Raw genomic sequence first — 16,620 nt, 5'->3', positions numbered from 1 at the left:
GGCTTGGACATTATTAAATACGGCATTTTAGAAAAGATAAATTTGTAAATATTGTCTTAAGCGTATAACCAGCTGAAGTGTTTGTGTTTATTTGCTGATTGTAGTATTTTATATTATAATAGTTTTAAGACAGCCACAGAAACATCTTGTCCTGCAGCATATCTGCTAAGTCGTGATTGTAACGGCTGTAAAAAGCGTCTAGTAAGACACGTGTCTTTTCAAGCATAGGTCCCATTCTCTTCTTCTTCTCACTGGCATTTTGATGAGGGACACGCGTGATGGATGCCAGCCACTCTTCAGTATAATCTGAAATAAAATGACACTTTGAATGAACTGTCTTCAAGGGGGAATATTTGTAACTGGATTGTTCTGCCCATCTGGGTTGCTGATATGCTCTAAAATGTTATTGACGACTAGACTATTCTACTGAAAAGAGAGAGCATTCAGCAATATTCCAGCTATATGGCGGCGGTCTGTAAATAATCGAGTCTGGACCAGACAATCCAGTGATCAACAACATGAGCATCGATCTGCGCAATTGGGAACCGATGAGATATGTCAACCAGGTCAGCGAGCCTGACCACCCGATCCCGTTAGTCGCCTTCTATGGTAGGCATGGGTTGCTGAAGGCTTATTCTACCCCGGACCTTCACGGGGCTCTTGATTAGAAATACAAGCCAATTAAAGGACAAGTGGTCCTTGTTGTAACACCTATGCATCTTTCCCTAATCCTCACTTGAGCCTGAAGTGTGGTGAAGAGCAACATGAGCATCGACCTGCGCAACTGGGAACCGATGACATGTGTCAACCAAGTCAGCGAACCTGACCACTTGATCCCGTTAGTCGCCTCTTACGACAAGCATAGTCGCCTTTTATGGCAAGTATGGGTTGCTGAAGGCCTGTTCTACCCCGGGACCTTCAAGGCTCTCTACTGAAAAGAAACATGGAAGAAGGAGATGGAAACTTACTTAGTTTGAGATAGTTGTACACTGATTTTAGCTGAGCTGTAGGATCTTTATCGTGGTCCTCTGTACGCAAGATGAGGAACTGGTCTCGTGGAAACACATTCAACCATTGTCGCATATATACTGAATAACACCCCAGAAAAATACGAGTCTGAAAGAAAAAAATATCCTTAGGCCAGACTAATTCTATTTCTTGTTTTACGGTCGTATTTTATCAAGAAAACGAAAAAGATAAAATCCTCATAGTTTTTTTTTGTCCCAAACCATAAAAATACACAAGTATATATTTTTCCATTGTTTTTTTCCCATATATACTTCATAAATTGCCAAAAGTAAACTACTTTTTGTAGTTAAATGGAATATTACTTTGACTGGAGATTTAATACATTTTGTCCCCTCCTGCCTTTAGGTTTTCTGAACAAACAAAACATAAAATCAAAGCTAAAATTAGTCTAGCTTTTAAAACTGATTTACTGTTAGACTGTAAATATTGTAAGTGTTGGTTACCAGATTTCAGAAATTCTCACCCGTAGTTTACGTGCTAATTCCACGCTGTAGAGACATTGTTCTACAGAATGGTTCCTCATGCAGGCGTCTTCGATCCGAATATCGTCCCTGACAGCTTCGTGGAAATCCTCAGGAGTCTGTCCATGTCTCATCGTGTAGTCAGAATATAACCTGCATTTACATTACATAACTTCGGTTACACTTCTACATTTCATGACTTTATGATTTTACACATCTGATATCCCAGTTGTCTAACTGCCCTTTGTTGACGACAGGTTTTAACATCGTTCAAGATTGAGAGCGGCCCCATTATTTAATCATTTTCATCATTTAAGGCGTGCGTGCGCGCGCGTGAGAGAGAGAGAGAGAGAGGGGGGGGGGGGGGGAGATAAACTTGAAACTTTTGAAATGCCAACAACCCTATTCTCAAACTACCATAAAACTGGACCTCAGAAATTATTGCCCTTTTAGCAACATCTCAGCGTGTGTGTGTGTGTGTGTGTGTGTGGTGGTGGTGGTGGTGGTGGTGGTGGTGGGGTGGGGGTGGGGGTGGGGGTGGGGTTAGTGTCTGATCCTGATGTCGAGTAAGGTCTGATACGAATTCACGCCCTCCCTGATTGGCGATTAGTATAGAGAAACGATTACGCACTGTCTGAGTTTTGAGAGCACTTGCAGTCAATGAGTGATGATGTCCTGCTTATCACGCTTTGGCTGGTACCAAAGACGTTTGCAAAGTGACGTTGTGTTGATCCGATGATACGGCATAAATGCTTTCATTTCTTGCAATCCTCAGTACTAAACGTAATCACCTCAAACATATCGTGACCATAACTGCTTGTCTCCATTCGTTGGTGGTACCACAATTTGTTGGACAATTTCTGACATCATTAAAGCCGAAGCAAAATTTGTGCTGTCTGCCGGTACACACAATATCTGTTATGATAAACGGATTTAAAATAGTTCTGTAACCACAAAACAAGTACTCACCTGTCAGTTGGATTTCTAAGGATGAGGATGAACTTTGGATCTGTATACACGTGTCTTATAAGATGGGGGGTCGTCACCACTGGTTCCTGTAAACCTGCATTTTGAGGTATTTTGGGCCAACCACGGAAATCGCTAAAATCTGATGGAGATGCGTCACCTAGACATACGACACAACGCGTGAATGAGCATGGTTTTAACGATGCTATAATGAGTATTTCAGTTAAAAATCATGTAAGTTCTTGTTTTTGTTCATAGCGACGTTTCCATGTAGATTCTGACCGTTTTATGACGATGAAGTGACTTCAAGCAAGTGAACATCAAGCAAGTGATGAGTCACCTGGACGAAAAGAGTAAAGCAGTGAGTGAGTTGGTGTTTTGTTTCTTTTTTTTTAATTTCATATTTATTCCGCCTGATTGAAGATGAAGCACTCTGATTAAATGTATTTCATATGGGCATTTACCACTTAGGTGAAACCAAGAAGTATAATGACGACCAGCTGGACTGGTTTTGATGTTGTATCCCCACCTGTTATCATGTTGTGGTATCCTGATTCTGTAACTTCCTGTTCTATCTTTTGTGCCGCGGTAGTAAACTTTTGCAGAAAGCAGCTGAAGTTGCATGGTGTCCTTACTCCCTCCATGTCAACTGTATAACCTGTGTAAAAGTAAATGATTTGAAAAAGCAATGATTCATTCTCTCCCAGTACAGAGAATAATAAGACAAAATGTCATCCTCTTCTTTATTGTTCACGTATCGCGTATGTTTAGGGCTATTCCTTGGTCCTTCGTCATTTGCATGACGATCCAAAGAATAGCCCAGAAACGTTGTGTAAAGAAGAAGTTGACATCCATAATAGTTGTCTTATTCCTGAATACCAACTTCTACATGCCTCCCGTACCCATGGTCCCTAGTATGGTGATCTACCTTCAGTTGTTGGTGATTATATTGGGTTTTTTGTCCACATAGTGCTACTAGTTTTAACTTTCCACACTATTTTTAACTGTAACTGTGATATTCATAGTTGTTTTGCTGTCTTTGATGACAGGTGTTTATAATATGCACATATTTCATTTCAATATGAAACATGCTCTCGTCACGATATGGCTGAAATATTTCCGATGTGCCGTTAAATATTAAATCATTCACTCCACATGCCCTCTGAGAACACAATCACAGTGCATTGGTGGACAAGAGCGCGTCTTATATTGGATCATACACGTTTCAGGAGATAAACATCATATATTGGCTTATTTCCGGGCGTTCAAACGTTTTTCAAACGGTAAACACGCTGTCTTCCATCTCGACGATGAAGAAGAAATCGTGATGCATCACTGAACCAGGTTGGCCTCCAGTTTCTAAGATACCACTGCCGGACTCTAAGACAGCACTGGAAGCGAATGCGCCGATGGAAATCTCTCAAAACTGTGGTGATACATGGTCTTCCTCATGCAACACATTCCTCATAGTTTGGCCGGAAATTCTTCATTAACCAGGGATGCATTGTGCAGTCTCCACTGTTGTGGCAAGACCATGACACAAGTGAGTAACCCAGATGTAGCGGTCCTTTTCAGGCGACCTAAGGCCGATCTGGTCTGTAGGAAAGGATCCCCAAAGGGTAGATATAGTGCTCTGATGAACGTTGAACGTCGGGCAATTGTTGACGTGACTCTCCAGCTTCAAGGCGGACAATGGCAATGCTTCGATTGGCTGCACTCAGTCAATTTCCTCTTCTCCGAGCAAGAGCGAATGAGAAAATTAAACACAACGTTTGCTAGTTTACAGTGATCGATACCGCATGCTTTTGCATGTAATCTTGATGACGTTTGACGAATATTTATTCAAATGCTTCTAAAACAACGGATGCCGTTAAAAGTAACGCGTTTTGACGTTGAAGGTGTTTACAATCACACAAGGAAGGCGATCTGGAGAGAAATAGGATATTTAGATTGCTGTTAGCAGCTACATGAATCCAGTATTCTCAAAATCACATATGCGTTTCTTTATTTGAAGAGTGCAAATGCTCGAATATCAATTTCCTGAGTCATTCATCTACCTGAACTTCTACGATCATGGGCAATTTGGATTTCTCAAATATGAAACCATGATATCTGTGGCTATTTGCTTCTCTTGTTGCCAGAACCTTGCAAGAATCTTGATTTGTGATTTCCTTAATGAACGAATAAACTCCGAACGAATTTTTTGTTACTCTTTTTACCATATGAAAGACTTCTGGCTGGTCAAAAACGAACACCATTTAAAAAAACAAACAAACGTGTGGTTAATTCATACCAAACGTTCAAGAGTTACCAAAAAGCCCTCTGCTTCTCCCTCGCCCCCAAACGAAACCAGAGACAGGTTACGAAACTCTGTCGCCAGAGCCCAGCAGTGACGTCATAGAAGCAACGGTTTTCAGTTAGTTATATTTAATTTGTAGGAAGCTCGTCATTTTGCTGATTTCTCGACGTCAGAAAAAAACCTGCCGAATTGTTGTGTTGCCATCAATTGCTCCTTGCGGTCGGGTGATGGTGTCACTATGCACATATTTATGTGAATATAACGCTTTCTTCCTCGGAAGCGAGGTTGTGGTCGAAGTGACAATATCATCGTAAGTAATATTATATCGACCCCCGGCTCGCTTCCAAGAGTGAAATTGTTATATTATAAGCAGTGTCATGCAAAATCCTTTTCGTCATGATTCAAATACATATTTAACTACAAGTGAAAAGTAATTTTGATTTTTTAAGTCGGTGAAAACAAACTTAAATAGTATTTACCCTCAGACACGGCGCCGCCATTTTTGAAAATCGTGAAGTCACGGGCTAAAGTCCGTTAGAATTATTGAGATTATGGTTTGTTTTCATCAAGTTAGAAAATCAGAACTACTTTTTACTAGTAACTAAATATGTATTTGAATCATGACCAAAAGGATTTTGTATCATGGCCAAAAGGATTTTGCATGACAGCTTGTAACATAACAAAACAAGTTCTTCCACGGAAGGAAGGAGGGGGTCGAAGTGACATATTGCAAGTAAAATTATATTGGCCTCCACCTAGCTTCCAAGAGTGGAATTGTTGTGTTGGCGTTACCATCAAGTGAATGATGACAAATAACGTGTAGATTTACACTACCTAACACGGATTACAGCCTAGCGACACCAAGTGATTTTGACAGAATCGTCTACGAAAACAAGGGCTGTAACTCGGAAACCAGGCAAAGCAGGTGACAAAACTAAATGATAGTAGATTGTGAGAACATATAGCTTTCATTTTTCACAACAGCTGTCGCGATTTGTCAAAAAGGTCGATTTAAGGTAATTAGAGATCGAAATGATGAGTTTTAATGACGAGGTTTCATTTATGTCAGTGAGTGATTTATGCATTTGCACCCCCTAGAGTATATGTGATCTTTAAAGACGGGACCTGCTCTATCTATCTGTCTGTCTATTAGGTAATAGAAAATAAACGCCGACAGAACTGACTTGGACGCACAAATGTACCTGTACACCAGTCAACGAGTTAAAAATCCTCGTCAGTCATTCATTTGCACACACGGGTATAAATCATATACATGTAGTAATTAACAATTACAGTCCTTAGTGTGGTGATCTAACTTCTATTGTTGGCGATCTATAGCCTGTTTTATATTGTATTGTATAAATAGTGGTATTAGTTTTATCTTTCCATGCTAGTTTTAATTCAAAGTGCGATATTCTAGTTCTTTTACTGTCCTTCGTTGACAGATTTTACCACATGCATACATTTCATTTAAATGTTAAATGTTCTCGTCACGATATGGCTGAGATACTGTTGATGTGACGTTAAATATTAACTCACTCACTCATTAACAATTACCATATCTTCTTCGGCACCAATAAAATATTTCCTTCTTTTTCCAACAATCATTGCAGCCAAGGACGTCTTCATGGGCTAGTATGCGGTAGGAGAGATCGGTGGTCCCTGATTTGCATACGCCAAGAAGATGGTAGTATGGGAGGCACTTGAGACGAAATTTCCCATCCTCTTTTGCGTACCAACAAGGGTTCTTAAAGTTCGGCAGATATTGGGGCTTTTCCTGTGACATGTGATAAAGTATTTTAAAGCAGCGCGTCATAGATATATATTTTCCCGTGGCAACATATATAAAGGCAGACTCATATATGAGGACTGCATCACATATAAAGGTAGCATAATATACAAAGACAGCATATATAAAGGTAGTATCTTATATAAAGACAGAATCATATATAACGACAGCATCATGTATAAAGACAGCATATATAAAGGTAGTATCTTATATAAAGACAGAATCATATATAACGACAGCATCATGTACAAAGACAGCATATATAAAGGTAGTATCTTATATAAAGACAGAATCATATATAACGACAGCATCATGTATAAAGACAGCATATATAAAGGTAGCATCTTATATAAAGACAGAATCATATATAACGACAGCATCATGTACAAAGACAGCATATATAAAGGTAGTATCTTATATAAAGACAGAATCATATATAACGACAGCATCATATATAAAGACAGCATATATAAAGGCAGTAAAAAGACAGAATCATATTTTAAGACAACCTCCAGGTAATGTGCACTGCATGGTGTGAGAAAACAATATGATCTCACTGTGACCAAAATATGGTGAGTAAACCCTTACTAAGGTCACAAACTAACAGATAACTAAGGATGGACATAAAAAAGACCAGTGAGATCAAATTGCCTGCTTCATATTTCAATCTGGGCATAACGAACGGTAAGACGGATGTGTCTAAATAAGATCATCCCACTCCTGATTTCTGAGCACGAAAATAACATGAATAGGTTTTGCGATAAACATGTGAGGGATGCTTGCGTGACAAGATTAAGCCTGATGCAATTCTATTTGCTTATTGAAAGGTACTGTATGTCCCCATGGTTCCTAGTATGGTGACCTTACTTCAGGTGCCGGCGTTTTAGATTGTACTGTCCATAAGACGTGTTTTATTTTACACTTACATGCTAGTTTTAATTCTGTTTAAAGGAAAATCCAGTTATTTTGCGGTCCTTCCTCGACAACGTTTTTATAATCTAATTGCGTTTATTATGAAATTGTACTTTGTTAAGTCACACTGTGGTTGAAATACTGCCGATGTGACAATGAACCTGAACCCACTCACTCACTCAAGTTCTCACTCACACTTTCTTCATTAGTACCATTTGTTCAGGTGATAGTTCAGGCAAGATGTTCAGTGAGAGAGACAGAGAGAGAATGAGAAGGAGGGAGAGAAATAGAGATGAATTACCTATTAGATGGTAGGTACGGACGATTTGCCCTTTACATACCATACAAAACAGGTCTTCAGCCTCATCAGGCCCTGCTCCCACACACCGGATGTCTTGTTTCACTGACTTGTGTACTGTACTGTACTGTACGTATCCGTGTGAATACATGGGCCTCTTGGCGTCATAAATGACAGTTCCCCTGTAATGCCAAGTCATAAACCAGATAGTAGCGCACGACACCAGCAACAAGAACACCAGTCGTGTTGTTCCGATCTTCATTTTGGACTTGCTGAAAAGAAATACAAGTTCACATGTGGTAATCGAGGTAAAATAAGTTAAGCTTTACGCCGCTTCACACTTTTCCTGCAATATCACGGCGGGGATGAGCAGAAATGGGCTTCACACACTGTGGAGAATCGACGAGCAAACGCCTTAACCACTGTGCTACGTAGCCGCCCCGAGGTAAACCGCCCCGAGTTATCAGTTATATTTTACAGTGTTTCAGTTTCAGTGTTTCAGTTGTTGTTGTTATTGTTGCTGTTGTGACGTCGGACTCAGCAACATTTCCCCGATGTGGCGGTGGCCTGTAAATAATCGAGTCTGGACCGGGCAACCCAGTGACAAACATCATAAGCATCTATCAACGAAATCGGGTTGTGTTGGGCATATCTCAAGCAAGTCGACAAGCGTGACCACCCGATACCGTTAGTAGCCTTACGGAGCAAGCATGAGTTGATGCATACTAGTGCACAGGTGTGAGTGAGTGAGTTAAGATTTAAAGTCGCATCGGCAATATTTCAGCCATATCGTGACTGAATCAACTTATGTATAGAGAGATTCATAACAATTAAAAGGAAATTATATACACCTGACAAGGAAGGACAGTAAACAAATAGACTATCACAGTATCAAGAAATAGAACTGGCATCTTTCTCTAACACTGCATTTCATACTAGGACAATACACCATGAAAACGAGCTATGAATCGCCAACAACTGAAGATAGATCACCATGCTAGGTGCCATGGGGACTTACAATGCCTTTCTTACCTGCATTAATACACATGAACAGCAATGGCAGTTTATCTAGTAAATGTATTCATCTTTTACAGATTTTCTCGTCTCAGTATGGCTGAAATATGTGACTTTAAATAATAATTCACTCACTCACTCTACCTCGCACAGATACTCGCACAGATTGGTGATACTTCTAAGCCAGATGTTCACGTTGTGATATCGCGTTGTCGACCCCAGATCTAGAGCGAAAATGTGTTAGAACCTATTCCCTTTGTTCCACGTGTTTTGTGCATGTGTTTATGACAAATGTCGATTTTTGACGAAGTAGTTGTATGCTCACACTTAACTCGTGACTGATAACATATACTCACTCGTATGAGTGAGTTAAACTTTATAGTCACACTGGTAATATTTTAGCCATATCTTGACTTCAACATTTATAAACTCATAATATACACAATTACAGTGTAAAAAATGCAACAAGGGCGAGTGAAATAACTGAGTAACAGAGGTAAGAGAATTAACGTTTCGAATTTTCAAAAATTCGTGCCCATTAAAACCTTTTGAACTTTTACCTCTCCCATAAAATTTGGCTGTGATACTTCTACATTCATGACACGATAAAGTATTTCATAACAATTTTAACTCATTTACAAAGGAAACAATGAAACAAAAGTTCATTTACGCCTAAGTTCCCAGCGTATGAAAATAGCACACACGATTTCGGATAATTTGATTGATATGATAGAAGGTGAATGGATTCCCTTCCATCACATCAACTGTGTCATGAGAGTATTATGTCACAGTTCTATCTTTACGCCCCGAGGCTTCATGTTGACAGCTAGAAATCTTTATCTAACTTTCGTATTCCATAATGTAATGTGTACCCGTCTGAGTCATGGTTGAACCATAATCACGTTTTTTGATTAAGTTTCTGTCACCCCTCCTGTATTTATTGAACTGGGTGTTCGTTCATATGTGAAATGTATGCTAATCTTAAGATTTATACACTATACATGATTGCAAAAGTCTGATTTTTTTCAATTCTGGTGCTAACAGTGATTCGTTACTGATGTTTCGCTATTCCAGTTTATAAATTAAAAAAGACAACATACAATCTGCAGATATCTGGTAGGATGGGTCACAGTTGATTTAAATTGTCTTTTTATGCATTGTGGGGAAGTTTTCGCTTTACCTATGATATAATCATTATCACAGGCAGCAGCCCACCCATCATATTAAAGCTACGTTGACCTTTCTGTCTTATCCATCTGGTGTGAGTTGACATTTTCGTTGTCCTTGACAATTTCTCTAAGTCACATTCCATACTGTTATCGATCAGTCATTTGTCAGCCTTATAAGCACTTTCTGTTGGACTCAAAGTATCTGTGACTACACCTGGGTCAGAGATGGATAGGTAGTCGTATCCGATAAATACTCCATTTTCTAGTTATACTAAAATTTTGATATGCCATCATGGCTTTGTTTCTGTTTTCCAACCTCCGAGTCATGAGAGGAATGTTCAGTGTTATTTATTACTTGTCATTTACGACAATATTGCATCACGTTTATAGAGAATACCCAAATTCGGAAATTTATGTATCATATACTACAAACAAAAGATATGGAGCGCCCTAAATTTTATTTATTTTACCAAGAGCAGGACTCGATTTAGTACAACGTTATTTAGAAATAACTGCTAACTGCAAATCATAATGCTAATACTATTAATTGCAAATTGCGTTTACAAGCCCCAACATAAATGATGCATCTGTAATACGGTTGGGGGAGGGCTCATGATCTGCTCTATACTTTGAATTTGAAACGACGTTTAATATATCGGCCGTCTTCATCCATGTATTTTTCAAATAGTTGGTATGAGGCGAAAAAGGTCAAATCACGACCAAACACATACTAGTTACTGATGAGAAGATACAGTGAGTGAGTTAATATTTAACGTCACATCGGCAATGTCTCAGCCATATCGTGACGAGAACATTTAATTCTGAAATGAAATATATGTATAGTATAAAAACCTGTCAACGAAGGACAGTAAAACAACTAGAATATCACAATTTCAATTAAAACTAGCATGGAAAGTAAAAAAAAATATCACTATTCGGACAATACAATATAAAATCAGGCTATAGATTGCTAACAACTGAAGTTGTTATACTAGGGGCCATAGGGACTTACAGTGCCTTTGCTACCTGCATGGACCCTAGCTGGATTTACATCATCCCCTTAGCTGTTAGCAATTTAGACACATCTAGCCAAAAATTAAAAATACACATATACTACGACTAAGAACAGTGGAAAGTTTACATTTACTGTTAATGCTTTTGGACTTACGTACCCTCTCAGGAGGACAATAATTTTAAGGTACTTCAACCCACTTTGAGGGTACAGCAACCAACAATTCAAGTTACTAATCCAAACTTCCAATAATTAAAATGTATCTATTTACACAACAAGTTTTCAAAATTCAACCAAAAAATCAATTTCTTTTGAAAAAAAAAATAATTAAATGAGATCTAACGCTGGTAAAAAGATCCTTAATTGTTTTAACTGTATAATACTTATGCCTTGTGATGGTGAATTCAACACAGTCAAGCAGGATATATTGTATATGAGAGGCGGGACAAGAGAAGACTTTTTGTTGTATAAATCCTCAGAAAGGATATTGAAAACACAGTTATATGCAGGGTTAGAATGATTAGAGTATAATTTAGTAATATGCTGTAAAGCTAACTCTATACGGCGCTGCTCAAGAGATGGTTCGTCAGCCTCAACATAGAGATTGTCAATAGGTGAAGTTCTGAAGGACCCAAGACAAAGTCTTAGACCTTGGTGATGGACAGGATCAAGAAGTTTAATATTGCTTTTGCAGGCTCCACCATATACGATGGAGCCATAATCAAGTTTAGAACGAACGAGTGATCGATATAGATGGAGAAGGGTAGCTTCATCCTCTCCCCATTTTGAATTTGAAACCACTTTCAACAAGTCAAGTGCTTTCAGGCATTTAGTTTTAAGTGATTTAATATGTGGTAAAAAGCCGTTTTCAAGACACCATTTATCAATTTTGTTTAAACACAGCTGCAGTTGCCGTTCAATAGTATGCATATTTTTACCACGGCAAGAAATATTAAAATCATCCACAATTAAAGATCCATCTATTAAATCGTTTAAAACTTTAGATAAACTGTTGATCTTGATGCTAAAAAGAGTGACGGGCAAAATACTTCCTTGTGGAACACCCTGATCCTGATTGTAATGATCAGACAGGGTAGAAACCACACGGACCTGGACCTGTCTGTTATTTAAAAACTTGTCTATAAATTCACGCAAACGACCTCGCAAGACGAAGTCATGCAAATCTCTTAAAATGCCATATTTCCAAGTAGTGTCATATACAGCGTGTTGTTTGTTAATGAGTGCGGTTTTAACAAATGATTCCAATCGCACTAAGTGATCGACAGTACTTCTGTTTTTCTGTACCCGTGAAGGTCCCGGGGTAGAATAGGCCTTCAGCAACCCATGCTTGCCATAAAAGGTGACTATGCTTGTCGTAAGAGGCGACTAACGGGATCGGGTGGTCAGACTAGCTGACTTGGTTGACACATGTCATCGGTTCCCCATTGCGCAGATCGATGCTCATGTTGTTCATCACTGGATTGTCTGGTCCAGACTCGATTATTTACAGACCGTCGCCATATAGCTGGAATATTGCTAAGTGCGACGTAAAACTAAACTCACTCACTCACTCACTCTGTTTTTCTGGAAACCACACTGTATATCTGTTATAAGATTATTTGTTTCCAAGTACCAAACAAGTCGATTATTTATCATGCGTTCCATGGTCTTGCAAACACAGCTAGTTTGTGAAATAGGTCGATAATTGGACGGATCCGTATGATCACGTCCAGGTTTAGGTATCGGTTCTACTATGGCGTCACGCCATGAGGGAGGAAAGTTACCCGATGTCCAAATATCATCAAAAATATTTAGAAGAGTTTCTAGGCAGGATTCTGGTAAATGCTTTAGGAGTTGATAATGTATGTTATCAGCTCCTGTAGCAGTATCATGAGCTTGATCAAGAGCAGTATGGAGCTCATGAATAGAAAAAGTTTCATTATAGTCTTCCCCATTATCTGAGTTGAAATGAATAGTCCGAGAATTTATTTTGGATACATAATTTCGCCAAGATTGGCGTTAGTTCTGTTTAAAAGTACGCCGCACTTTAGCATTTAAAATTTTAAATTTATTTAAATTATTAACCATAGTGTTATAGTGTCTACTTCAGGACAGCCATGTCCAAATATTTCTAATGACCAAAAACTATGTGACCAGGCTATACGATATTTAGTTGTTATTATTATTCAATCTGCAATCCTGATCTTTATCACTACCGCAGAGTACATTGTTTCGCCAGCTACCCTGTTCCTCTTTGTCACTTCCATTAATTACTGTATATGACATTTATGCCCTTTATTGGTCACCCCCCTTGGCTGTGTCTGTCATCACATCAATTGTAGAGGGAAGTGCTATTAGTTTCTCTATCTGTCCATTGTTGAATCTTTGCCTGTCTATTGTTGTTAAAAACTATATATATGTATGCTCACATCTATACTGGAGGTGAGACGTGAGACGTGAGATGTGAGTGTGGAGACCGGCAGTCTTTGTAGGGACGACCGTGAGCAGGATTATGCCGCACGCAGGAAAGGCCCTGGGGTTGAGCTGGAAGTCCGCTAACCTCATTCATGTATACTTGTTTGTCATGTCTTGTGAAACCAACTAAAGAAGTCTGAACAACTAAACTATGCCTTCATGTTCGTCAACATATTCATTCATCATTTCGTCAAATTATTGCATGTATGTAATTCTCCAGTCATCCTATCCGTGAGCTGATCCCCAGTCGACGCACCAACTATATATGATCACGTTACAGGCATGCGTTGACAATAGGATTCGAATTCATTTCGTAGATCTGAATTTGTCAATGACAAGTCAAGAGCAGAACAAGTACCTGTACCAGGATGTAAATATGTGTTGGAACCATCATTATAAATACATAAATCATTGTCAGAACAAAAGTCCTCCAACAATTTGCCTTTAGTGTTTGTAGTTACACTACCCCAGAGTGGGTTGTGCCCATTTAAATCTCCCATTATAATACAGGGCTTGGGAGTTGGTCATATAGAGCTTGAAGATCAGTTTTGGCAAACGTCGAAGATGGCGAAATATAGAGTGAGCATAGCGTAAAGGCTACATGTAAAGTAATTCACACAGCATAAGCCTGCATATTAGTTATAAGTGAAACAGGGCTTTGAATAACGTTTTGGCTGACTAGAACGGATGACCCGCCAGTGGCTCTATCACTCGGAGGTGAAAAACAATGATATGCATTAAAATTGACGAAGGTCAAATGTATCTGTTTGTTTTAATTATGTCTCTTGGAGACATATCGCTGAAGCTGTAAAATCTTGGACTAATAGCTGTAATTCATGTTCCACTGTACAATATTATTGGAATAAACTATCTTTTGGGGTGATTTATTGGAGATCTACCCCGCACTCTTTTGGAGGGCGACAAGCTATGTGCCCTAGAATGGACGTTTTCAGAAACGTCCATGTCTTCAAGAGACCCATATTTATTAAACACCTGAATTTTGTTCTGTGACCCTTTAGGAGCTCTGCCACTTTGTTGTTTTGAAGCATCAGGCTTAGGCTTCGGTTTACTTTTCATAATTTGTTTACTATCAGCTGTCGATTGAGACTTTGAGTGTGACTGAGATGATGATGATTTGTGACCAGAAGACGACTTTGATGTACTAGGTAGTGATTCCTCAGTCTGAGATGATATGGCAGGGTACAAAGGTTGTGGAGAATCGCAATTTATCCAAATCAAGGTAGTTTGACAGCCTGTGGATGATTTTGTTATTTTAGAGGTAGACTCCGATGATGTTTTTGCTACTGTAGCATAACTTTCTGGAAGATCAGACCTCTTTACCAGTTTCTTTTTGCCTCAGAAAAGGAGATATATTGAGTAAACTTTATTCTGTTTATCTCCATTTGCTCTTTCCAAATAGGACACTGTTTTGAAAATGAGGAATGGTCGCCTGAGCAGTTGGTGCATTTGTTGACGTTACTGTCACAATCTTCTGCTGTGTGTGTCTTTTCACTGATACACCGAACTTTTGGCATTTGAAACCCCGAAGGGGATTCGGAATGTACTTTTCCACACTGAAATTACAGTATCCAGCTTTAAGTGATGTTGGAGCAGTAGGTGATGAGAATGAAAAGAGATAGGTATTGGTTTGAATAGTTGTGTTGTTTTTACGGGTTGTGAAACGTTTGACATATAATACACCCTGATCTTTCATTTCGGAAGCGATATCAAGTTCAGACATGTCTGCCAGCAAGCGATCTCGATCACGTACGATTCCCTTACTCGTGTTCAGTGTTTTGTGGGCCGTGACAGTAACCGGAGTGCCAACGAAAGTATCAGTGTTCAAAAGGTTCGTTGACTGTTGCCTTTTGGCGCACTCGATCAACAGTGCACCAGAACGTAATTTTCTAATGTTCTTTACATCACCGGCAATGCATTGGATACCCTTAGACACCGTAAAAGAGTTTAACTTTAAAGGTTCATTATCTTGATGACAGTAAAACGTGGCCAGTAGTCAATGTGTTTAGACGGTCTGAGGTCATCAACAGGGTCATTTTCAAGAGGACGTTTGCTCTTTTTAGTGGGGGTTTCGTGGGCCATGGTGAGTTATTTAGGTTTCATCATCCGAACTCCCCACCCACCACGGAGTATCACAAGGACAATGCTAAAGCAAGCGGGCCTCCAGCCTGCAGCACCAAGGATACCCGGATGATATCCTCCAGCAGAAGAATTATGAATAATTGATCCACCAGATTGGCCCATTAGCCATCGCCTTTTGGGCATAAGACTCTAGGCAAAGTTCTAAACGTCATAATTCAAATCAAACATGTTTATAAAAATAAAACCAAGACCAAAATTACATCAATTTCAAATTATACTTGTGCAATGATAAATATATATAGATTCCATGCACAGGGCTTGGCATGACCAGCCGATTGGTTGAACCGAGCCCATTAAACCTCCCGTCTAGGTGAAGTAAGGGTCGAAGGGGTGTGTTGAGCAAAGGGAACGCAGTCACAGGCCCCCAGTGCCCTCAACCCCCAGACTCTCGTCCTCCACCGACACAGGGCCGCAACCCACGGCAAACGGGTTGGTGGACCAAATATCCCCCCGGGTCCACTACGGGGGTGTCGGCGAGCTCTTGGCGTTACCCAGTACCCACCACGAGGAGGTGGCTCGCCACGGGTGCCTGAGAAGATACAGATTAACTCACTCACCCATTATATATTGAGGTGCTAAAGAGGACGGAAAGTTAAATCAACACAGAGTAAGTGCAATGTTCAGAATCAGCTGCACTGCGCTGGCGTGGACATTAAATTTTTGTTTTGAGGGTCACATGTATTTGGATAAAATCATGCCTTACACAGACACAAAACGACAGAACCAGTGCAGAACACAGGCTAACTTGCAAACAGTGTTCCCTGCAAAACGTTTCGTAAGACAGAGAAACAGAGATTAGGGGTTGTGCTCTTAACCATTGCCCAGCATATCTTAATACAGATGGACATTGAGGTTGTATATAACTACCTTCAAATAACTTTTAAAATACATTGGGAATGAAGCCTTCTTCTTGACAATGTGTACACTTTATATTGCAATGAACACAATACTGTTGAACTTACCTCAGCTCTCATGAAATGCAACTTGAAATGCAATGCAATCACCGTTCAATTCCTTGGTGACAGATTGCAGGTAC

The 16,620-nt window shown here is 39.5% G+C and overlaps 1 protein-coding gene across 1 annotated transcript; it reads right to left on the bottom strand.

Annotated features, from left to right (window-relative positions):
• Positions 1-124: 124 nt before the first annotated feature.
• On the bottom strand, positions 125-8,016 carry LOC137287715 (carbohydrate sulfotransferase 15-like). Its single transcript, XM_067820104.1, has 7 exons — positions 7,798-8,016; positions 6,313-6,532; positions 2,986-3,114; positions 2,460-2,616; positions 1,493-1,643; positions 969-1,116; positions 125-306 (listed from the first exon to the last, which is right to left on the bottom strand). The coding sequence occupies exons 1-7, from the start codon at positions 8,014-8,016 to the stop codon at positions 125-127; spliced, it is 1,206 nt and encodes a 401-aa protein (XP_067676205.1).
• Positions 8,017-16,620: the final 8,604 nt, after the last annotated feature.

The sequence above is a fragment of the Haliotis asinina genome, chromosome 6, assembly GCF_037392515.1.
Source record: "Haliotis asinina isolate JCU_RB_2024 chromosome 6, JCU_Hal_asi_v2, whole genome shotgun sequence".
NCBI lineage: Eukaryota > Metazoa > Mollusca > Gastropoda > Lepetellida > Haliotidae > Haliotis > Haliotis asinina.
Note: the sequence above shows the minus strand (reverse complement) of the source record. Positions and strands in the feature narration are given on the sequence as shown.